Here is a 25,291-nt window from a genome sequence, read left to right on the forward strand (position 1 = left end):
TTGAAGGGATGATTCATAAAAGGAGATATAACAAAATACATTTCACCAAAGTTATTTTTCATACATGATCTTCAAAAGAATGGTGATATCAATGTGCAACAGATCCGTTCAAGTGATAATATGGCTGATTTGTTCACCAAATCTCTACCGACATCAACCTTCAAGAAACTAGTGTACAAGATTGGGATGCGAAGGCTCAAGAATGTGAATTGATGCTCTCATCAGGGGGAATTAATACGCGGTGTACTCTTTTTTCCTTACAAGATTTTGTCCCACTGGGTTTTCCTTGCAAGATTTTTAATGAGGCAACCAAAAAGAGTATTCCTAGATATGTGTACTCTTTTTCCTTCACTAGGATTTTTTTTTCTAATAAGGTTTTAACGAGACACATTATCTATGGACATCCAAGGAGAAGTGTTATAAGAAATATCAAATTATGGTGGATGTCTACTCTTCCTCCATGATCTTCATCTCAAATGCTTAATGACATATTCAATAACATATTTTCTATGTTTAATGACATATTCAATGACATATTTTCTTCACTTTTCATGCATATATATAAGCTTTGTAATAGATAGAAAAATACACACAATTGAAGAAGAAATAAGAATCTCTCATCTCTTTCTCTATATATCTCTTAGCTTGTTTTTCCTTTTTACATATTGTTACTTTGAGTTATATTTTATAACAGTACTAATTTAGTTAGTTATGTTTCTTTCCATTTTTATTTGGCTTGTAATAAGTATTGTGATTTCTTAGGATTATTTGTTGCCTTTTAATATATGACATGCCTTTATCGATTAATCTTTCAAAATTAATTGGAATTTAACTCACGTAATTGTACGTTGAGTATGTTTAACACCTTTCTCTCTATCAGCACAACCTCCTAAGAATTTTAATTAATTTGTCCGTAGGATTCAAACAAATTCAAAAAGGTTTTCTTTCAAACAATTACGTAATAAATTATTAGTTAATTAATTTATTCCTGACATGAGTTAAATACATCTATAATGTATTAAAGGAAGAGGAAAATGTTTACATTACAAAGAGGAAATGAGGAATGATGAGAATCATTTAATCAGTACAAAACTTTAAGTACTTTGGCAACGAATTTCATAATTGCATACACATATAAGTTTTGTACTTTGGCAACGAATTTCATAATTGCACACACATATAATGGCTGTAATGTATTCACAGTCTAATAGCTTATTTGGCCAATCTTTTCCAATCTTAAAAGTATTTTTTTTTTTAAAGCGAAAGTGTTTGACCAAGCTTTTGAAAGAAAATAAAATATTTTTGAGCAGAAGTAAAAATTATTTGTAGAAGCAGAAAAAAAATAGCTATCTTTAAAATCACTTTTTTAAAAAATATTTTTGAAAAAAATACACTTAAAATTTAAAAGTTTGATCAAAAACTAATTACTGCTCAGAATACTTTTAAATTAATTAGTCAAATACAAATTGAAAGTTACCTAAGAAAAAAGGTTAGCATAACAAATTAACAAATATTAACCACACAACCCAAGTGGTGACGCAGTAAGTAAGGAATTATACGACAGTGATGATTTCATTGAACAACACGGTATAAATAAAGCGAAATCAATTACACTGGCGGTAAGGCAAAGGTAGTTGGGTTGAGGTTGGAAGAGGAAAGGGGACAGTAATGGACTCCAATTTCTTGGGCCTCACTGCCATTGTTACCGTAACAACTTCCTTTCCCCTTCTTCTTCCTTGTTTGTTTCTATAGGAGCACTCTCTCCTGATGATATGATATTTTCTTAATTGTTTTGCAGTTGGGTTATCAGTTTATATTTTTCGTTATCACAGCACTCCTCAAGTTTGATAAAGTTACTGACTTTGCGGGTAACTATTATTATATCTTCATCACCTTATCTTGATGTTTCTTTGAATTTTCTCTTTCAAGTTCATGAATTTTTACCTTGTACAAATTGAAAAGAATATAATACTTAGGATTTTTTGAATTCAATGAAAGGTTCATTACTGACTTAAACTTTAATGGCCTGGAAAGACACGTTGTTTCGTTCTTGTACAACTTTCTGGTATTGTTCTGCTCTTGTTTTCTCCTATGTTTTGGTTGAGGGGAGGTGTGGAATGGGGCTATTCTTTTGAGATTTGGTAAGTGCTCTTTTATCAGTGAACCGCAGTGTAGTGAACCCATATTATATTGAAATGGATAATGGGAACTACATACACAAATATAAGAGTTCATCTTCAAATAATTACAAATGCTTAAAACAAGTAACCAAATCTTCCATGGGAAGAAGAAATAAAAAAGGGAGAAGGGAGGGAGGTTCCACATCTATCCTCTAAGAAACTAAGGAAAATAAAATAAACCAAGTTCATAGCTTAATGCACCGACCCGCATATTTTCCGCCCAAATTTGCCGCCTAAAGGGCTGCAACACGAGCCAAACTTGGGTGGCAAAGACCAGAACGTGGAGGCAACAATCCGACAGGCTGTCCGGGCCCTCCTAGGGGCCACATTCTACCAGCAAAGTCACATACAACACAACTATGCAGGACCACAGTCTGCCAGGACAATCATGGAAGCATCTCACTGCCAGCAAGGGCATGTGATGCACAGCTGGGTAGGGCCACATCCTGTCTGGGTGAACATGGGAGCAACTGTCTGCCAGCAAGAACTGGGGCACAACAGCTGGACAAGTCAATTGGCACATGGGCTGCCAACACTTTCCTGGAAATCACATGATGCCAGCACAAAGCAGTGCACCACAGCTGGACGGGTCCACAACCAGCCTAGCTACCTGTGGACATTTTCTGTATATATACACATGTATAAGCCTTGTTAGAAGACAGATCTCTTTACTTGTATTTCTTTCTTTTGTATATGAATTAAAACCCCGAAAATTGGCCTTGGTCTCCTATCTTTGTGTGTCTTTCATTTCGTTATCCTTTCAACCTTTGAGTTTGTGTGATTGCCTTGGTCCAAAGCACGATATTGTGCTTGTTTGTTGGAACGGACTGAAGCAAGAGTAGTAGTCAGGCTATCTTGCTGTCCTCACGGGTTACCAGAAAAACGGTTCTGTGACAATTGGTATCAGAGCGAGGTTAATCGACCATGGCAACTGATGGAGATAACGTTAATTTAGACAACATTCGTGGCAGAGACGAGTCACCAACAAAACGGCAGAAATCGAAGAAGAGAGGAACAAGCAAAGTGCGAGATCCCGCCATAGCCGTAACAAGTGAGGCGCCAGTTCCTGAGCTACCCCCACAACGGGTTAGCCGTGGTGAAGATTGTGAGGCTTCTGCCTCAAATCTCTTAAGCGTGAGAATGGATCTCACAGAAGCTGGTTTAGATGCTTTAAATCGGCACATGGGAGATGTTGAACACAACTTCCGTTCGCTTGAGTCTACTACTCTAGATGGACTTGATGAAGTCAAAGAGACGATAGATCAAGCAATTTATGAGCACAAGGAAAGACTGACCAACCTTGAGCTTAAGCTGACCAGGGCTGTATCGGCGTTGCACGGGAAAATTGAGATCCTAAAGCAACAACTGAAGGCAGTAAAGTTAGCCGGTGGCACTGGTCATGTGATAGTGCGTGAGACCAAAATCGAGGATCCAAAACCGAAGGAGTTTAGGGGCGAACAAGACGCTTAAGAAGTAGAGAACTTCATCTGGAAGATGGAAGACTACTTTGAGCACCTTTGCATCGTTGATGAGGCTGCCAAGATCCGGGAAGCGACGATGTATCTTGCCGATACCGCCATGCTATGGTGGAGAAGGAAGAAAGCCGACATGGAAAAGGGAACTTGCTCCATCAAGAGCTGGGAACAGTTCAAGTTCGAACTGAAGCGCCAGTTCTATCCCCAAAACGTTGTCAATGAGGCATGTAGGAAGTTGAGAGAGCTCAGGCAAACAACTTCCATAAGCGAGTACGTGAAGGATTTCACTAAACTCATCCTGCAGATTCCGAACCTGGCAAGCGATGACTTGCTATTCACTTTCATTGATGGCCTTCAAGACTGGGCCAGACAGGAATTGCAGCGACGTCAAGTCCAAGACGTCGATGAAGCTATCGCGGTGGCTGAGTCCTTAAATGATTATAGGATAGAAGCTACAAAGGCAAGGGACACCAACTTCCAACCGGATGGAGACCATGGATATCGGGACAAGGGCAAGCAAGTTGCTGCCCCTGACCGCGATTCCAGAGAACAAGGCAACAAGGCGCACTGGCGCGACCGGTACAACCAAAGGAGGAAGGAAGCTGGTTCCCGCAATGGTTGTTACATCTGCAAGGACACTAATCATGGCTACAAGGATTGTCCTTCTTTAAAGAAACTCGGTGCCATAATTACGGCCGAGCGGAGGCTAACAACGGAAAGAATCCAAGCAGATGAACAAGCCAAAGAACAACCACCAGCCATAGCTCATCTTGGCAACATGATACTGGGCGCAGTAGTAGCCGAAAAGCCTACTTTGAAGCAAGCCGCCCAAGGGAAGCATGACATTGTCAAACTGGTTCACGCGTTAGGCGACGATGTGATTGGCAAGGAGTGCCAATCAGGGGAGCCAGGATCACTGTTCGTGGATGCACAATTGAACGGACAATATGTCCTTATCATGGTAGACACCGGAGCGACACACAATTTTGTGTCCGAAGCAAAGGCTAAGTCACTTGGCCTTGTGTTCGGTCCTAGCAGTTCTGTACTGAAGACGGTAAACGCCAAACCCACCAACGTGAAAGGGATTGCTCGCAATGTACAACTCAACTTAGGAGCTTGGCAGGGAAACGTGAGTTTCTTTGTCGCTTCCTTGGACATATTTGATCTGGTACTGGGGCTGGACTATTGGGATGCAGTGAAGGCGTTCATATGCCCATTTCTCAACCATATCTATATTTATGACCCAAGGAGTCCATGTGTGGTACCGACAGTTCGGGTGCCGCAAGTTGTTAGTCTGTTGTCCGCGATTCAAATCGTGAAAGGCTTCAAGGAAGAGGGAGCACCGGTTTTGGCAGTCGGGGACAGAGACTAAGGAGGTCAAGATTGACGAAGCCTTGACTCCTTGTGAACAGCGAGTCCTTAAGGGTAAGGACTTCATTCCGTGGGCAAAGCCGCCTGCCATGGGTTCGTACATGGCACCTCCAAAGTTGGAGGATTCAAGGAAGCAACCTGGAAAGTTGCTTGGGTCGAGGCATGTCAGTCCGTTAAAGGCACCTTGTAGAGACAATGGTGATATGGAGCGGAGGCAATCCAGGCGACCAAATGTTTTTGTAACCCCTCCGGTCGTCAACAAGGAAGTCGAGACCATTATCAACCATCGGGTGATACAAGGAGTAGGTTGGGGCAATTCAAGCGCCCAATTTCTTGTCCGTTGGAAGGGGCAACCGCCAAAGGGGGCATCGTGGGAAAAATATGAGGCGTTAGGGCCGTTCGAAGATCAAGTTCACGACTACTTGAACCGTTGTGGCGCCGCGGTCGTCGCCATTTCAAGTGGGGGAGAGTGCACCGACCCGCATATTTTCGGCCCAAATTTGCTGCCTAAAGGGCTGCAACACAAGCCAAACTTGGCTGGCAAAGACCAGAAGGTCTTTGCACGTGGAGGCAACAATCCGACAGGCTGTCCGGGCCCTCCTAGGGGCTACATTCTACCAGCAAAGTCACATACAACACAACTGGGCAGGACCACAGTCTGCCAGGACAATCATGGAAGCATCTCACTGCCAGCAAGGGCATGTGATGCACAGCTGGGTAGGGCCACATACTGTCTGGGTGAACATGGGAGCAACTGTCTGCCAGCAAGAACTGGGGCACAACAGCTGGACAAGTCAATTGGCACATGGGCTGCCAACACTTTCCTGGAAATCACATGATGCCAGCACAAAGCAGTGCACCACAGCTAGACGGGTCCACAACCAGCCTAGCTTGTGGACATTTTCTGTATATATACACATGTATAAGCCTTGTTAGAAGGCATATCTCTTTACTTGTATTTCCTTCTTTTGTATATGAATTAAACCCCGAAAATTGGCCTTGGCCTCCCATCTTTGTGTGTTTTTCATTTCGTTATCCTTTCAACCTTTGAGTTTGTGTGATTGCCTTGGTCCAAAGCACGATATTGTACTTGTTTGTTGGGACGGACTGAAGCAAGAGTAGTAGTCAGGCTATCTTGCTGTCCTCACGGGTTACCAGAAAAACGGTTCTGTGACATTAAGCCTAATAGAATGTTTCCTATTGTATATATAGGTATATGCTCCATCTAACCCGGGTCCCAAATGTAATTTGCTAAGTTCCCAAATGTGCCCTCAGCCTTAGTCTTTTGGTCATTTTGATTCATAACAATTCCTCCGCCCTCAAAAAAAGAACCTTGTCCTCAAGGTTCAAGTGGATCAATGTGAGTATCTCAGTAGTGTCAAGCTGCAAAACACTACAACTGAATTTGTCAAGACTCAAACATTTGTCGAGAGTTGTTGCAACAAGAGAAATGTCATCATTGTCTTCCTGGTCAATCCAACGGAGGAAATATAGAAATATCTGGATGACGATGATAACATTCAACAAGGAATCCAAAGCGACATTAGCATTTTGAACTCTCTTTTCACTTGATTTGTGCGTAACATCAAATGTGCCAATGATAAGTTGATTTGCCTCCTCAATGCTGCTAAAGTTTTCCAGAATTTTTACTGGTGCATCTGATGGAAATTTAAATTTAGTCAAGAAACGACACTTGAATAAACAAAGTACATGATGAAATTTCTTGAGCACGTCAAACGAAAAGTTAAAGTTGAGGGCCTCTCTTAGTTTGTTGTCATCCTGGTGCAGAGAGATATCATATGCTAGTTGTAACAATCTTCTAGCTACAAAAGCATCTCCAACACTGAAGGTGTCCACGGAATCCAACTTGAAAACCTTAACTTCGTCCACATAATTCCTTGGTATAATGGAAACAAACTTCACGGCCTTTCATGACAAGAAGTAACCTCAGATTTGGACGGCACAACTTAGGAAGAACAACGTTATAATGTGAATCTTCTCCTTGTGCCAAAAAGTAATTCTACTCTTCACCTATCTTAATTATATTAGCATTTTCACATATGCCAAGGATAGCTTTTCTAGCACCTGATGCCAATAGCTTCAAATTGGAAACAATGGACAAGACCACATTAGCATTCTTAGCAGCTTTTGTGGCATGGAGCTGGACTAATTTGTAAGGTTGAGCAACTGTCTTTGCAAATATTATTTTGCCAACTTCAGGCTCTCTATATAGAACGATCTATGTAAGAGGCTGGATACCAATGTCTTCAGACAGCTTGGGGTGAGTCAAAGGACACTCAACGACTTCTTTAATCTCCTGATTCTGCGCGTCTGATCCACCAAAATCAGCATATAACTCTTAAGGAGGTTTTTCAACCTTCATGACAGACACCACGGCATCGACTTCATCTTGTCGAAGCCCAACAACATATAGAACCTCTGTATGTATCCAAGTAGCACGAGGTTCCAAATGGTCTTTTTCCGAAAAGGACAAGATCTTAATGTGACACCAGTAGTCGAGTCTCTGTCTAGTGTCAATGAATTCCGTGTCATTCAAGTCTCCGTTATCTGTAATCCAGGTACCTCGTTTACTGCGTAAATCAGTTTGGAAAGAATTTCCATCTTTGTGGCATATCCGTGCATGTATTTCCGACACCTCAAACCATATGCCATCAGCACCAACCAAAAGATCACCTGTATATTGCTGATTTGCTGTCCATTCTCAAGAATCACAGTAACCTCATCCCCGCAGACTTCTTCACTAACCTCCACAGAATGTTCACCCCTCTTTTGTTGCTTGCCATTGCCAACTTGAATTTGATGCGTTGATAAAGCTAGTATGAAGTCATTTACACTACAACCAATCAAGCTAGCAATATTTCTAATAGCTTCACTTTGCACCCTCCAGTTCAGGAACTTCTTTAAATACTCCAAGAACTCGTGATTCTTAATAGAAACAAGAGCATATGAAACTTTTTCCAGCGCTGGTGTGATAGCGTCCAATTGGTCTTTCAATGAGCCTAAGGTCTTCTCACAAATTCTAGAATAAGGTTTCGCTCCAAGGCTTACTAGCGGCCTAGAAAATTGAATGTTGAGGGCTAATAAGCGTACTTGAATCTTAGCATCATGTGTATGATAATCAAACATTGACATGATGTCAGTCTTGAGGTAAGCATGTGCAACAATAGCAGCAAACTTCAGCAAGTGTGTTGCAACTAACATTCGCACCATCGGCATGTCCTCTTGACACATTTGACCGTAAGTAGATCGAAGTTCTGCCGTCAACATATCTGGGGCACTTGAGTAAGCAATATGAGAAAGTCCACAAGCAGGAACTCTAACTGTGAACCAGTCACCAGCTGCCAACCTCTTTTCAAGGTAGAACCGATTAAACAATTTACTTTCACTCGTGGGGCATCCAATAAATGGGAGATCCGATTGAAAACTATTATCGAACATTTTGGCAACATCGCGTGAGTGTCCATCATCTGAATCGGGATCAAATGGAAAATGAAGCAACATACGGATAATCACATCGACCGTTATTGTTCTAGCCAACACAGTGTTACCACTTTCAAGGAGACCAGTAAATAATACTGTATTTACAAACGGATCACGAAGACGAGTGCAACGCTTGGGGTCACGTAGGTAGTGAACAATTTCCTTCAGATCATCGTGTACCTCAGCAACACCCTTACTGTCATCATAATGGACAGTGATTCTCTCAAGCTGGAGAGCAGAATCACCATTACATTGGCTGGTGGAATCAATGCCATGCTCATTATAAACAACTTCCCAGAACTTGGGGCAGTAGCTTCCATTGGACATTATGTCGAGCACCTGGTGTCCAAGACTTGCACAATACCCCGGAGACAGTCTGCTATGGGATTTTCCAACATCTCAGGAGGTACCTTGGAATTGTCCAGCAAGCCTGAGATTTCGGCGATCAAATCAGAATCATTGTCGCCGACACAGACTATCCCAGTACTGTCCGTTGTATCTTCTACAGTGACCTCCTCTGTTTTTGCATTGTCCAAAGCCATGGAGTCCAATTTCAGCTCCTCCTGCACCAGTGATTGTATACGGCAAATGGTAGAGATCAGACGAGAATTACTTTCTTGCATCACTGTCACCAATTCTTGCAGCGCCTTCGCCGATTCGAAGAGGTTGTTGAATTGAGCGTTATGCATGGTAGAAAGGTAGAGAGGCATGGAGTAAGAACAACGAGAGCACCAATGTAGTGAACCCATATTATATTGAAATGGATAATGGGAACCACATACACCAATATAAGAGTTCATCTTCAAATAATTACAAATGCTTAAAACAAGTAACCAAATCTTCCATGGGAAGAAGAAATAAAAAAGGGAGAAGGGAGGGAGGTTCCACATCTATCCTCTAAGAAACTAAGGAAAATAAAATAAACCAAGTTCATAGCTTAAGCCTAATAGAATGTTTCCTATTGTATATATAGGTATATGCTCCATCTAACCCGGGTCCCAAATGTAATTTGATAAGTTCCCAAATGTGACCTCAGCCTTAGTCTTTTGGTCATTTTGATTCATAACACGCAGTGTTGTTAATCTGACACTCTTTATCATACATGATAATCAGTATTTTATAGACGGTGTGTCATAGCATTTCTTGTTTATCGTAATCTTTGTTTAATTACTGGAACAGTGAAGCAGAATCATTTTCTGATACAATTTCTTAGAGCTGTCAATCAATTCTTTTGGACGCGTTCGCACACTGATACACACACACACACGCAAGTGCATTAGCTTTCTGATTCTAATTTTAGCGATTATTGGACTAATTCAGACTCGATTTTCCTATTTATAGGCGCCATGAGTTCACTCATACTTCACAAGTTGCCTCTTAAAACAGTGGGATATGCCAAAATTTGGCCTTAGATTCATGACAAGGTTATCATTATTGGGGATAAATTTTAGATACCTACTACACTAATAGATTCTCAAGGCATGTCTACTTTACGTACCTTAACCAATCCATTCATCGTGCACCATGGTAGTATTTTCGATGGAGCAGCTCCATTATGACTTCCAATCTCTGACTTAAAATTTATTTTATACTTATATTGTGCCGGTTTCTGGGGATGCTTTTTAACTAGTTTCCTGTCAATTATTTTGATACAGGAAGTACAAATTTCATTGTACTTGCTATTTTGACCTTGGTACTAAAGGGTTCATGGTACTTTCGACAGGTAAGATATTGCATCATTTTGTGATTACTTATTTAACATTTGGTTATTTTGTTAAAATGTTATTTCCAGCCCAGGGCTTTGCCAGTATTTACTTTCCTTCCCCTACGGAGAACAGAAAAAAACACTTTACCTCCCCGAGCTCCTTTCCTCTCCCCTAGGCCCCATGTACAGTTAGTCAGTTACCAGGAGCTTCGGACAACCATTTCCATTTTTGTAAATGGGACCATTTATTCTTAATAAGTTGAAATTGGAAGTATTGGCTTTAGAACTTCCTAGTATTCGACCAGAGAACTTAGTTTTTGAGCTGTTTGTTTTTGTTTCCCACGTATTGGTGTCATTTCATGTTTATTGAAATCTGCATTGTGCTCGAATATGTAATTGAAAGTGCACAGGATATTGTTGCATAAGATTTATTCTGTTTGCTCATTCTGTCTTTCAGGTGATTTTGTCTCTGCTTGTAGTGATATGGGGCCTTCGATTGGGGCTATTTCTATTAATGAGGTAAGGCCAGTATATACTATACACTATTAAACTTGTCTATATTTTTTCCTTATTTTGCGTAACTATTATCATCATTTACAAAGAAATAAGAAGCTAATATTGGTCCTTTTATTCCAGATTCTCCTGCTCGCAATGTCGTAGAATTATAAAATCCCTATGCGATTATGATCCTTTCAATACTCTAATTGTGTATAACATTTTCCAACTTTGGTGCAATTGTCTTAATCATTTGTTCGAATAAGTATACAAAAGAACACTATGATAAGTACTCCTAATATTATACTACCTCTATAAAAATCTTCCAATACGTTTTCTCAGCTACTACTACAATATGGCCAATCTATTTCCGTCTCGTCTGAACTTGAATTGTTATTTTGAGATCTACAAACAATCCGGGGAGGAAGAGAAGAAAACATAGGAGAACAGTAGAGAAAGCTAAAAGAAAACTGGTTAGGGTGAGGAAGGCTAAGTATAAGGGAAAATGTATGGTCAGGCTCACCAACAATGGAGAAAATTCCCGCAAAAGAAAAAAGAACTAAAAAGATCCCGATCGAGAATTGTGCGCATGTAAGTTCTGTAACTGGTTTGAGTTTGTTTGAAGCTTCCATAATTATGTGATGTTGAAAATCTTGAATAGAAAGAGAAAGTTTGTGACTTCCTAGTGAAGATAACTCAACATTAAGAATTTTCAAGTTACAATACCTTCTTTATTTTTAAGCATCTTTTCACATCTATGGATGGTCTATATAGTACCTTTTAAACAAAAAGAAAAAAATTAGACTTACATTAGCTTTGTCTTTTCCCTTCTTCATAACAGGATATTACAGTGGGGGGAGGACAGACGTTTTGATGACAAACGTGACAATCTTGGAAAACTGGCAATATTTTGGATACTTCAGGTTTTGTTTTCTTTTGTCCAAACATCTTGTAAGTTGTCTTGCTTTATTTTGGTTTTGTGCTCTCAGCAGAAAAAGATATCTCGCTTTGGTGAATGAATACTATCTTCCGCAGGCAACAGCAGAATGAGATATCTTGCTTTTGTGAATGACAACATATTTTTTATCGCAGGCAATCTGGGTATGGACTGTTAGTTTACCAGTGACAGTTGTTAGTGCAAGCGACAAGCAGCCTCCTCTTCAGGCTCAAGACATCATTGGTTGGATTATGTGGTCTATTGGGATTTTGGTTGAGATTACAGCTGACCAACAAAAGTTGGCATTCAAAAACTCCCCAGAAAACAGAGGAAAGTGGTGTACTGTTGGCCTTTGGAAATATTCACGTCATCCAAACTATTTTGGTGAGGTTAGTCCTTTGAATTGTCTTCTTATTTAAAAAAAGTCCTTTGACTTGTCCCCTCTATGGTGTTTGAGTTTGTAGAAGTTATTGTGAGTTTTGATGTCCGTGAGGCTCAACCTGATAGAACTAGTGATGACTTGCTTGTTTTCTTGGTTTCAGTTTTCACATTTTTCCAGTTTCACCTTTAACTAGACCGGTTAAACATTTTATACTGCTGTTCAGATTTTTCTTTGGTGGGGAGTTTTCCTGGCTTCCACACCGGTGTTGGAGGGCGCTAAATGGCTTGTTGTGTTTGGACCAGTGTTCCTTACCTTGCTGCTTCTTTTTGTTAGTGGCATACCCTTACTTGAGGTATAATCATTCCTTTGTCTTACTACATTTGCCTATAAACATGAACTCATGCTGTTACATACCTAATTAAACAGGCATCAGCTGACAAGAAGTTTGGAAATGTTGCTGCATACAGATCATATAAGAGAAAAACTAGGTCGGTTTATAGTTCTCAGTACTATTTCCTCTGATTATCAACGTAAAATGGTTAAATTGATATAATTACTGTTTCAGCCCTCTTATTCTGCTGCCTCCTGGAGTGTATGGGAATCTTCCTCAATGGTTCAAAGCCATACTTCTTTTTGAGTTTCCTTTGTACAGTCGCAATCTTCCCCAAGAAGAGCTAAGCTGGTAAAACTTAAGTCTTGTGCTCAAACGTTTGTCCTTCCCATTTTTTTCTATTTATGCATATGATATATGTTGGCTTTAGGTGCTTCTTTTCTTCAGTTTAGTGAAAGCAGCCTCTCTGAACTTCTGGAAAGTCAACTTAATTCACTCTTAACATTTTGTTGATATGTAAATGTATGTGTGTCATAACTACTCGTTTGCTGGGACTCAAATCTCAAGTTCTGTAGTACAGAAGGTTAAACCTTAACTGGACGTGTATTTTGTTTATCCCTTTTTATTGGTTAGATCAAGATTCTTTCATGTATTCTTCATGAGTGGAAATATGGGTCGTCAGGTTTTAAGTATGACGATTGCAAGATTTCTGCCTCATAAGCAATAAAAAGATAGTTTTCTGATGGTGATTCTCTTTCTCTTTGTTTTGTGTTGTTTCTTTTTTCTGTCTATTCTCGACGATTCCTGAAGATATACGAATAATGAGATTTTAATTATCCTACAGGCTTGTTTCTGACTTATTTCCCCTTGAAGGACTTCCTCATTCGAGAAAAAATGTCTTTTTTCCTTCAGTGGGTGATAATGGTTTCCAGCTTTTCTTTCATTTTTTTTCCCCTTTTGCCTTCTATTTTTCAGTAAAGTTGAGTACACAAGGATTCTTCCTCCTGTACTATACTGTTTTGCTTGTTGCACCTTGCAAATATGACCGACGCAGCTACAATTGGTTTCACTTAGAGCCTCTGGCGCATATGCATGTGTGATTTTGTTTATTTGCAAGATTCAACTTTATTTCGAAGACATTGTTATGGAATTGTAAAGAAATTTCTGTTGTTTGCAAGGAATAGAAGAAGCCAGCAAGGAAGCAGAGTAGAACCGAAGATTAGTTGACTGCTTAATTTCTAGGATTTCATACTAGTGCAAAAAGTTTGCTAGCTGGTCGATGCACATATGCTGGAAAACTGTTTCACTTAATTATTACCACGTCCTCTTTTGGCTGCTCAAATTCCCTATTTAACCTCTTCCTCATTGTGTATTTCTGTTCAATAATGTAAATCTTTTGATCAAACCCGATCTCTTTGGTTGTGTTAGTTAAATGTCTCCAAACTTCTCTTGCTTTGTTCCCCAATTGTATTTTGGATTGATCATTGCATTCGCATAGTCGAGTAAACTCGTACATAGCTTGCTTAGTGTTCACTGACAATAAAGCCGCAGTTCAAAGTTCATATGTTTAATGCTTGTTGGAGTTTTTTTAACTTTGCCCCTCTCGGCGCCATCCTACCTTTTTCTTACTTGTGCCTTTTGTAGTGGCATGTTATAAGTAATATTTGATACACGCAAAAGACCTAAAATATGTGTCATTGAAGAAATGTGTTGCTAAATGTGTTTTTCATATAAACTTCTTAACACCTAACCATGGTCAAGTGACAAGATTTCACTTTAACTTTTAACTCTTACGGTTAATAATTTGATTTAGTGTGGAACGCCAGATACAAGTATTTTCCATCAATATTTGCAACTCTGAGGGGAGGAGGGAGAGAGTTATATATAACAGTGAGGAGCTGTTCGAGTTTATTACCATATCTAGATCACTGAATTTCTATTTGCCATGAAAGCCATATCGATCTTTAAAACTTATACATTCTTTGACCTAGATATACAAGGAGGATCATCCATAGATGTCATAATCATCTGAGGTTTGTTTGACAAATTGGTGCATTTCTATACATCTGTGTTTTTGGCTGAGGTGGGATGGAGATACTGAAAGGACCCCAAAACAAAAATGATGGATCCAATGAGCATGACTCAACGCATCAAGAAATGATATCACATGCCTCCCGTTTTATTGATATTCTCCAAGGAAATAACGGCACCAGTGGTGTCCTCAGAGACAGGAGCATGAGACATTAAAATGTATATGACCCAAAGATGAAGGGATACAAGGTAAACCACAGACAATATTTTTGCGGTTGGATTTCTTCTGAGAAACACCATTCCGGCGCAGAAGATGGAATCCAACTGCCGAATCAGTGATCCCAAATGCTGCTGGCCAGATCGCATTCTTTCTTCAAACAAAGGCCTCAACTTTGAGTTGGAGAGCTCCCACAACCCAGACTCCAAATCACCAATTGATGAGGTACTGGGAAAATCAGTTAACGTAGACTTGTTTTCTTCTAGCGACCTTGAAACCGCCTAAATATTATATGAAAAATTGGATTGAGCACTCTGTGAACTATCTGCTATTACAATTGTAATGGAAATATCTTATTTAAGGATATAAATGTACCTCAATTTTAAGCGTCATTGTGGCCTTCTCAGAAGACAGCGCCTCAACCTACAGTAACAAGTAAACTTCAAAAACTGTCTATTATCCATGTACTATCATCTGCAGAAACCAGGTAATGATTCCCTATTGGAAGTTAGCATGTTTGTGAGCATTTACAGGACTAAAAGATAGTTCATCTGTCTGCAACATTGCTTTTATGGTCTTAGGAGCACTGGCCGCCATGGCCTAAACAAAAGTCAAAAGACTTTTAGCTCATAGTTCAATTGGACATGTAGGTCAGTGGCTAAGATAAACTGCAGTATCTGTTATATTCTGGGATCTACTAATATGAATGTTTGCATTTCGGCATATTGAATATAGAACAGATTCATTTGTTCTGTTAACCAGCAAATATAAGAAATACTAGACAGCTCGAACATTTAGAAAATTGAGAGCAAGACTTCTTCCCAATAAGATTCTATATTCGAGTCACAGTTAATTAAGAGGAGGAACCTGAGCTTGTTTTTGAATCAGATGATCGGTCAATTGACCAAGCCTCCGCTTGAGCTCAATCTCCACTGCAGTTGGGTTTTCCAGTTCGTGCTGTGTTGTCTCAATGCTTCTTTCCAGTGTCTTTGCCTGAGATCCAACGGTCACATCCACCGAATTAGATGAGTTTAACATCATAAAGAAAGCAAAGCAATAGCCATTATATTTTCGATCTTGCATACAACTCAATCATGCTTTTGCACTCTTACAACAATTTCTTAAAATAATATCCGATAGCATCTCCGACATACTAAAACAGTGTTTCAATTTCATGATTGCAGCCTCTAAATATAAGTTATGCTGGACCCACCATATACAATACAAATACCCTACAGAGAAAATGGTCTTTTTCTCATAGCTGTAGAATCATAAAAAAACATTTACATACTAATTACTAACACAATGGTTCATATGGCAGCAGTAACGATCAGGTATTCACAAAGTAGACATATTTTCTGGGCCAAAACCCAAATAGTAGCGATATTCCAACATTAAAATGTGCTAGCAGAAGTGCTTTAAATAAAGATGGAATACAGTGAATACACGATCCACTCAGATCCAATGTTTGCGAAGATATTATGCTATCCTGGTCCTATATTATTTCAAAAGATCCAGCAGAGAAGTAAATTTGGATGGTGCAAAAAGTTGGGTCACCTTTTCCTGCAACAATCCCAATTTATCTGTTAAAAAAGAGTGCTCTGCTTCAAGTATCTCCCTCTCCACTTCAACCCCTTTTGAAGCCACTAACTACAAGTAATTTTCAGTGAAACGGAAAAAGTTAAAAAGATAGGGAAAAGGAAAACTTAGTTATCTTAGAGATAAATCTGCTTAAAGACAAAGAGAAGCCAGCATTGCTTACTTTTTCACCACTTCCCTGTGTCCTAGATATCTTCCTTCTCAATTCTGCAAGACAAGAAGATTATTAAAAAGTTTCATTGATATATTTGTTGTGAAGAAACCTATCTTAGCAACCAAAAAAAAAAAAATCACTTTTACGAACTATTTGTCAATCTCAATCTTTTGTGCTTTTATTTTTTCCACCAATGGATCTTATTCAAGAAAAAGATGTGATCCTATAGAAGCTGACAAGAAAACCGGCCTTCCTGTCCTATGAATCATTAAATCAACCAGCCACAAATATTGCAATGCAATTTATACAATGTTGATCTCTCAAGCAGGGAATGCCACATAATGATGTCATTGAACATTGAAAACTTTGACAACACAAGTTGTCAGAAATTCATATTATCACACATAACCACAGATGTGTTCAGTTTACGAATGCACATCCACAACACAAGTATGGGTATCACCTTTTTCTAACTAGTTTTAAGAAAAAATGTGACGAGATAACAACTCTTGACTCAGTAAACACACCAAGAGCATACCTTCATGAGCCGCTTCTTTTAACTCAACTTGTTGGCGTAGTTCAGCAACCTGATTAATCTGAAACATAAATATTAAACACTAGTTAATAACATGCTTCCTTTACAGTTTTCCAAAGTGTTGATTCTCAAGCAGATTCAATCAGAAGTAATAATATCTGAAGTTGAAAAAGTAATTGCTTCATACTAAAGTCCAATTTAGTAATACTTTCTTCAAGCTGCTTTATTCTTTTAGAAACAGAAAAAATAGGGGAGTACGATATTATGGTGCAAATAACATATGAGGTCTTGGTTCACTTGCTCAAAGCAACATATTGTCTTTCTAGGTGAACTCACTTATTTGTCCTTCATTCACGTTTATTGGGAACAACCTTTATTTTACTTTTTATTTTTTTTGGGGTGGGAGGCGGGAAAAAATTTAATGGCAACAACCTGAAGTGACATCCTCCCCCCCCCCCCCCAATACACACACACCAAAAAAAAAAAGAAAATAAAAGAGAGAATATAGATATTCCACAGGACCAAGGTAGAGAACTGCAAAATGAAACAACTACGAATAAGGAGTCATAAATATTCTTTACTTTTGAAACCACATCACACATGATATCAACCCCCAAAAAGTGCGAGAGAAAATGTGTGTTTTGTTTTCGTCTCGTGGAAGCAAAGTACAATAGGATTTCCAAATTCTGCTGAAACAAGGGTTAAAATTTCATATACCTCTACTTCAAGATTCCATTGAACAGAGGCGAGAGACCTTGCAAGTTCAGCATTTACAGTCTGCAAGAAATAGCTAGGGCGTTAAAGTCTGCACTTTCAAATATATATGATTATCTGGAGGAATGCTTTAACCATAATAACTATCCAAATCCGTTGCCAGCTTGCCCAACAATTGTACCTAAAATATGTAAAAGCAGAATGATAAGCAGATTGCAAAGTACCTCAAGCTTTGCTAATCGTGTAAGAGTTTCCATTCTAGTACTATTATGTTTCTGCTTCTCCAACTCAACAGCTTCCATTGTTTCCATCATTTTAGTCTGTAACTCAGAAGCCTATAACAAAGTAGTCATAAGCATGGTGTTGGCCATAACATTGAAATACCTTATGAATCTTCTCTGAAATTCTGACTTTTTAACAGTGAAGAATGTTGGTGGACGTAAGAAATGACAAGGGAGAAGTACAATTTTATACATGGGAAGAGAAAATTAGCGATAGAAGAGGCAGTATTTTCATTCCCGACGTTCCCCCAAACGATTTTGTTCGTTAACTAATCAAAGACCTGATACAGTTTCGTTTGGTGTCAAGTTGTTATAATTGCAAGGCGAATGAGAAACAACGTATACCTTTGGTTGCAGATTCTAGTTCATGCAGGCCACATTATAAGAAAATAAAGGAAATTTTCTTCCATCATCCCCCCCCCCCCCCTTTTTAGAGAGTGGGGTGCTCTGAGAAAACTGAAAACGCAGGTGGACCAAAATGTAATCCAGTTTAGAAGAAATAAACCAAGAGCAACTTTTGGAAAATCTTCACAAGCTAAGCCAGCATGGGAATTAGCATAACGGAAATAATCTCTTTATTGTTCTACTTTTCCAACTTCTATTTTAACAAGAACAAGAATAACCAAAAAGTTGATCTAACAAGTTCTTAGGAGACTACGGAAAAGGTACGATCAGACCGATGGACAATATCAAATGAAGTGATCAGAACTTTAATATGATATAAAATCAAAGCGTAATCAGAAGGGGGAAGTAGTCAAGAATGCAACTAAGCGTCTAAGCTTATCAAGGTAACATCCTATGGAGTTTGATTGAAATTGTCCAAATCTTACTTCAACACCAGAGACCTTTATATCCTTCCGGAAGAAAGTTAATAGAAGCCTATAAAAAATGGACAAATTTCCAGTCAAAATTATGTAACTAGAATCATAGAGGTTGATGCTTCTTCTGAAAGACTTTCCTGTGCCAAATGCACATTTTATCTAAAACTCCAGAACAACTTGATTATTGCCACTACTTATCAAAAAGAGAAAGAACTGATTGCTGTGACCAAGTCTTTACATCTTGAGTCAGGACTGCTCAGTCATGTGGTTGGGGGAGGTGAATGCTTTCCTCTAAGATAACAAATTGACTTTTATGATATAAAATAATTGGTTTCCAGCACAAGATATAACCAGGAAAGTAAACTACATAACAACAGGAAACAGAAAGATCGAGAATTTACCTCTTCAACTTGTTGCTTGGCCCGCTCTTCAAGTATTTTTTCTAAGCTCTGTTTCTCCCCTTCCAATTTAGCAACCATGTTCTCACGTTCTTTTATAGCTTCCATTGCTTTCGCAGCTGCTTTCTCTGCCAGGATTTGCTGCCTTCTTCTTCTCCTTTCTTCTCTTTCACGTTCACTTTCCGAGTCTGATGAAGATGTTGAATCCGTCTCAGAATCTGATTCTCCATTGCTAGGTGAAGAAGAACTCATCTTCAGAGAAGTTGAACTCTGAGAGTCCATTTTTTGTCTGTCGACCATAGCCTTCGCTGACCTAATCCTCTTATTTTCATCCAGCTGATTCTTTATGTCCAATTCCTTATCAAGAGTGGCAGACCCCGCAACTATGCCAAGGCTCTTATCTCCAGAACGACTATTCGCTAGAGACTTCTCTACACCCTTAACATCCTCCAAATGCTCATTCTTCACTTTATTTTGGTCAACCTTATTTCCACGCAAGGACTGCACATTCTCACCTTTTCGCTGAAGGTCCCCTCTGTCCAAACCTTCTCCTTCAATTTTGATATCAATTGAAGTTACCGGCATTGTATTGCCCACATTGGTAGCTCTTCTCTCTAACCTGCTACCATCTACCTCATTCTCTGAATGACCATTTGATCCTTTAACACTCTTAGCGACCTTTTGAGGCTTCTGACTCCTTTTCCCTTCCACACCCAGCAAATTTGACCCGGACCCCAAAATCCTTTGCTTTCTACCATCACTCCGACCACTACGGGCACTTCCCACGCCATTACTCGCCCCAGCAATGGCATTTGAACTCGGTGCACTTAGCAATTCAGTCCAATCAGTATCAGTAAGAGCACTGGTACTCGACTTAGGACTCGAATCTATTGGTGTGACTGCCTCCTTTTGAGGCTTAAAATTACTATTGCTACCAAAGCTATTATTCTTATCCAGGCTAATAGAAGTTGAATTTCGATCAGTCCTGGTTTTCGCGATTAAATCATCAGTTTCGCGGCTTTTCTTCTTGAGCTGGTCCTTAATCAGTGGCTTATTTTCATTGGTTTTAGCTATGTTTTCGCTATCTAGGTCATCAGATCGTTGCTTATCACTCTTACGGAGTGAATCAGCTGCTTGCTGATCTATCTGAACCACTCGAATGAAATATTAGGGAAAAACAATTAGATACACTACTACTGAATAATACTCGTAAAAATGAACAAAAATATCAAAAGTAATTCCACTAAAATCCTAACACAAATACAATCAATTTTCATGAAATAAAAGATGGAACAAAAAGGAACCTGTTGAAGTAGATTTTCAGCGACTTTGAGCTTCGACGAGATCCAGTGAGCCATAGCCGTAGATTTGTGTATTGTCTTGTCGGTGTAGATCAGAACAGTGACTATGTACAAAATTAAGGCATTGTTAGCGAAATGCCTCTGCGAATTTTGATTGATTTCAGTTAAGAGGAACTGAGTCTGAGAGAGAAAAGCGTGCAATGGTCCGGGCCGTTTGGTAACCACTTCTTCATGAGTAAGTCGAATTCTCCTCGGTCCGAACTCGGGGGCAAAATTTTACTAAAAGAGGACTTGAAGATTTTAAGAATGAGGAATCGGGAGATAATATTTGATGGATTTATTAATTAGGGAACAAATATTGTATATGCTCTCTTGCTCAATTTCTCAATGTTCCTCCATTTTGCTCTTTGTTCCAATTTTAGAATTTGGAAATTCTATTTAATTAATCTTTTTTTAGTTAATCATTTCACAAAATATTTATCCTAATTGTCCTAAATTTTTGCTTACCCTCCTGTTTACCCGGAAAGTTGGATATAGTTAAATTTATAAGTAGTTCTAAGGGTATGCGATATAGCTTGACATAAATCGTACGTAGAAGTGAAAATGTTTAGATTCTTGGCTATAAAAAGAGGATATAAATTATTGAACAAGAAAAGTGAGTATACTGAGTAAAACAAGCTCAAAAGATTTATTCTTCAATAAGAGAAGTAACATTTTCTTACAATGTGTCCCCTTCCCTTATGCTTATAAGGATTCCCCCCTTATAGTAGAGGGATATTACTTTATTTATAATAAAAAATATTTAGTGGAGAACCTATGATGAATTGTTTCTTCCTCGATTTTCGCAAAGATTCTCTCCCCTAGTGCGGTTGCAACGGCTCTTGTCTGCGAACTCGATAATGCCTCGTGCTCGGTATTGGGTCGAGCCCTCGGCCTTGGTTCGAGTTCGACATTAGGGGTGAGTGTCAATTGGTTTGTGCATTTCCAACAACCTTTACGTTGCCTTGCGGTTCGATTTGGTCATGGGCTCGATAATGATACCAAGCCGATTCCTCGATCGGTCTTGGAGCTCGAAGCTTGTTTGTACTATCTTCGGAACTCGTCTCGAAGTCTTACTACGATCGCTTACCATTCGAATTCGATCAAACGTACGAAGGCCGAAATCTATTTCGACCATATACAGATAGTCCCCTCATTTCTCGGGAAGAGTGTGGTGAGAAGCGATATGATTTTCAACGGCTCGATCGGATTATAAGCTGTCATTTTTACTGGGCTCGATCATGACGTACGTGATAGTTGTCCCGTCGATTTAGTCTTTCAAGGTATTTAATGCACGTCAGATGGTGGTCGGCCACCACTGATACTGAACCGCCACGGTATAAACCTATAACTAACCCTTCCATTTATTATTTACTACTTTTACATCTTCAATCTCCCAAATTTTCTTACTTTTTCTGCCTCTATTTCGCCGCTTGCCACCTTCATCAGCGTTTGGCACCATCAACCTTTCATCTTCCTTTGCTTTTCTTTCTCTTACATCAATGGCAAAAACTTCAAAAACCGTACCTCAGAAGGAGAAAGCTTCCTCTTCACGATCGTCCGGCGACAAGGCGCCGGTGGAGCCGCCTCCCCACGAGTATGTTCCTGGCCCGTGTACTCTAAAGATCGATTTTAAGGTTGAAAATCCTTCGTCGGTTCCGGGTCGATGTACATGTGCTCGATAACATAGGGACATCTCGAGGCTGTGAGAAAAGACTGCAACTGGGGTCCCAAGGTTGTGTTGCAAATTCCCTCTCCCGAAGAGAGCGTCATCACTCATGTGGAGGGGATTTTAAGTGTTTACACGTACCCCTTCATGTTGGGTCCCGTCGACCCAGTGATCATTGATTTTTGCAAAAGATATCAGGTCACCCTCGATCAAATTCATCCTTCTCTATGGCTCATAGTAACCTTACTTCGCTTCTTCTCCAACAAAGTCGGGGGCTGGATTTTACCCTAAATCACCTCATACGATTGTATCGGCCTCAAATCTTTCGAGGACTATTCAGGCTCCATCGTCGGGCATCGACGAAGATAAGGATCGGGGTTGGATGGGCCATTATATTCGGGTGAGGACCCATGACCTTATCCCAGAAGAGAAGATGTCATTCCCCGAGGAATAGAATTTCGACCGTAAGTGATTTTCATAAGGCATTGCTTTTCGTATCTTTTTCTGATTCTATCTGATATCTCCCTCCGATATACAGCTTCCCCTTGGATGCCACAAGCGGTATCCGACCTCGAGGATTGGGTTTGAAAGTTAGCTTCGACTTTCTCTTATGTCGAACGCGCTTGGCGTGATTTGGCGAAAGGTAGGTGGGAGGCCAAGAATCACGGTAAGGGTCATTTCTCATGCTTTTCAAAACGTTTTTATGCTCCATTCGTTATTGACTTCCTTTCATGCAGGCATAACCAATGATGCCGTTTTGAGGCCTTCGAGTGGTGAGGAAGGAACCAAGTCCCCGGTCCCGAAACTAGGGAAAGATAAAAGGCGAAAAGTTGTCTCTCGGTCAAAGGACCTCAAGCCCAAAACTCTAAGGGTGAGGAGGAAGGCAATCGCTCTTCCGATGGACTCGGTCCAACGACTGAGAGAAGAAGAAGATGCTCTGACTTTGGTGGTCCGATTCGCGAAAGCTATCGAGGTCGCCAGACCTTCTGAGTCGATGACGGCTACATCGGTCGGGGCCGGTTCTGATACCCCGAGTTTCGATCAGAGCGTCCCGAGCGATTCTCTCGGGACCATGATAGTGGGTCATTCGCCTTCTCTTCCGACCTTTTCTGAGGAGGCATTAAAGGAAGCTCGAGAACTAAAGACCCCCGATATGGGCAGAGATTCTAGTGTAGGGGATCCTTTTCGGGATTGCTTTACTGGAGTCGATGATGCATCCGATATTAGTGACGTTTCTCTTCTCCTAGAAGAGGCCCAACATTTCATTTCTCGGGTAATGATTTTAATGCGCTTGGTTTCTTCGTTCTTTTCTAAACCTGACTTGTCTTTTTTCCCTTCTGTATAGGCTATTAGCAAGTTTCGAGCCGACCTCAGCCAGTGTGAGGTCGAGGTTCAGAAGGTCTTGGGGGAGAGAGATGCTCTGCGGCCTCTTTGCGGCCAAAAGGACGAGGTTATAAGGGACCTCCAAGCAGATTTGGCTAAGGCTCGTGAAGAAGAGGCTGAACTAGATAAGCATGTGAGCTTCATTCTGTTAGAGTATGGGTTTGACCCAACTGCGGAAGCTAACCCTTCGTTATCTCAGCTGCAACAAAAGGTTGAAAAGATCGGGTTGCTTCGGGAAGAAGTTGATCAAATCAAGGCCGAATGTGATCGGTGGAAGGAGACTATCGACCGTCTGGCTGCAGAAAAAGAAACAATCTTGGCCAAATTATCATCGGCCGATGTTCAGCTTCGAAGCGTCAAGCAAAAAGGTTTGGCTCAGGCCAAGAGGATCGAGGAGCTTGAAACAAGGCTTGTTGAGGCCAAGGCGGAGATTGAGTCATCGAAAGTCATGGCAGACAAGTCTATTGCTGTGTATCGAGCCGATGCCGGGGCTACTCAAATGGAGGCAAGAGAGGCAGCGGATACTGCCGACACTCGAGACATTGGGTTGCCAAACTTGCTAAGTGTCGATCTCGGAGGGAGACCCTCGAGGAGATACACGCTAGAGGTTTCGATCTTGCTGAAGAGATAAAAAGGGCCAAAGAACTCAAAGCTGATGCTAAAGCCTTGGCTTCTGATGGCGACGATGATAATGATGATGATGATGGTAGCAATAGCGGGTTTGATAACGGGGGGAGCCCGGTGGAGAAGAGACCGCTCTCGATGATAACCCATAAGCTTAGCCCTTAGCTTCTATGTTGCATTTATTCATGTAAATAATCTTTGTATATTTATACTAATATCTTTTTCTTTTACTGGCTTGCTTCTGCAAGCCTCGCGAATGTTTTCATAAGGATTTAGGCGATTTCATCAAATTCGGCCTTCGTAGCCTTTATGGCCGAGTGAGTGTTTGCTCGAACTCAAAATAAAAGTAGCACACAGGCTTAGTAGTCGAGTGAACATTTCGAACTCGAAGTAAAGTAGCCCGTAGGCATAATGGTCGAGTGGGTGCTTGCTCGAACTCGAAATAAAAGTGGCACGTAGGCTTAGCAGTCGAGTGAATGATTCGAACTCGAACTTAAAGTATTGTAACCCGTGGGCTTTTTATGATCGAGTGAGTGATTGCTCGAACTCGAAGTAAGATAGCCCTTAGGCTTTAATAATTGAGTGAGTGATTGCTTCAAACTCGAACTCGACGTATCGTAGCCCGTAGGCCTTTTATGATCGAGTGAGTAATTGCTTGAACTCAAAGTAAGATAGACCTTAGGCTTTAATAATTGAGTGAGTGGTTGTTTCGAACTTGAACTCAAAATATCTTAGTCCGTAGGCTTTTATGATCGAGTGAGTGATTGTTTGAACTCGAAGTAAGATAGCCATTAGGCTTTAATAATTGAGTGAGTGATTGTTTCGAAGTCGAACTCAAAATATCTTAGCCCGTAGGCTTTTATGATCGAGTGAGTGATTACTCAAACTCGAAGTAAGATAGCCCTTAGGCTTTAATAATTGAGTGAGTGATTGTTTCGAACTCGAACTCAAAATATCTTAGCCCGTAGGCTTTTATGATCGAGTGACTGATTGCTCGAACTCGAAGTAAGATAACCCTTAGGCTTTAATAATTGAGTGAGTGATTGTTTCGAACTCGAACTCAAAATATCTTAGCCCGTAGGCTTTTATGATCGAGTGACTGATTGCTCAAACTCGAAGTAAGATAACCCTTAGGCTTTAATAATTGA

The 25,291-nt window shown here is 40.1% G+C and overlaps 2 protein-coding genes across 4 annotated transcripts; one reads left to right on the forward strand and one right to left on the reverse strand.

The window, feature by feature from the left end:
* Nucleotides 1-1,551: 1,551 nt before the first annotated feature.
* LOC107792265 (uncharacterized) lies at nt 1,552-13,820 on the forward strand. Of its 2 annotated transcripts, none has more exons than XM_016614459.2 (10): nt 1,552-1,707; nt 1,799-1,868; nt 10,183-10,250; nt 10,690-10,751; nt 11,569-11,650; nt 11,820-12,053; nt 12,270-12,398; nt 12,473-12,534; nt 12,612-12,728; nt 13,556-13,820. In XM_016614459.2, the coding sequence occupies exons 1-10, from the start codon at nt 1,669-1,671 to the stop codon at nt 13,602-13,604; spliced, it is 912 nt and encodes a 303-aa protein (XP_016469945.1). In that variant the 5' UTR covers nt 1,552-1,668; the 3' UTR covers nt 13,605-13,820. The 2 variants fall into 2 exon arrangements, with proteins under 2 accessions (XP_016469945.1, XP_016469946.1); XM_016614460.2 differs by having other exon boundaries at nt 13,562-13,820.
* A 464-nt stretch (nt 13,821-14,284) lies between these two features.
* Nucleotides 14,285-20,694, reverse strand: LOC107792264 (golgin candidate 2). Of its 2 annotated transcripts, XM_016614457.2 has the most exons (10): nt 20,432-20,694; nt 19,131-20,273; nt 17,852-17,962; nt 17,631-17,690; nt 16,917-16,974; nt 16,388-16,431; nt 16,183-16,275; nt 15,493-15,618; nt 15,001-15,048; nt 14,285-14,906 (listed from the first exon to the last, which is right to left on the reverse strand). In XM_016614457.2, exons 1-10 carry the CDS (start codon nt 20,483-20,485, stop codon nt 14,541-14,543), a joined length of 2,103 nt encoding a protein of 700 aa, XP_016469943.1. In that variant the 5' UTR covers nt 20,486-20,694; the 3' UTR covers nt 14,285-14,540. The 2 variants fall into 2 exon arrangements, with proteins under 2 accessions (XP_016469943.1, XP_016469944.1); XM_016614458.2 differs by lacking the exon at nt 17,852-17,962 and having other exon boundaries at nt 20,432-20,676.
* Nucleotides 20,695-25,291: the final 4,597 nt, after the last annotated feature.

The sequence above is a fragment of the Nicotiana tabacum genome, chromosome 4, assembly GCF_000715075.1.
Source record: "Nicotiana tabacum cultivar K326 chromosome 4, ASM71507v2, whole genome shotgun sequence".
Taxonomy (NCBI): Eukaryota; Viridiplantae; Streptophyta; class Magnoliopsida; order Solanales; family Solanaceae; genus Nicotiana; species Nicotiana tabacum.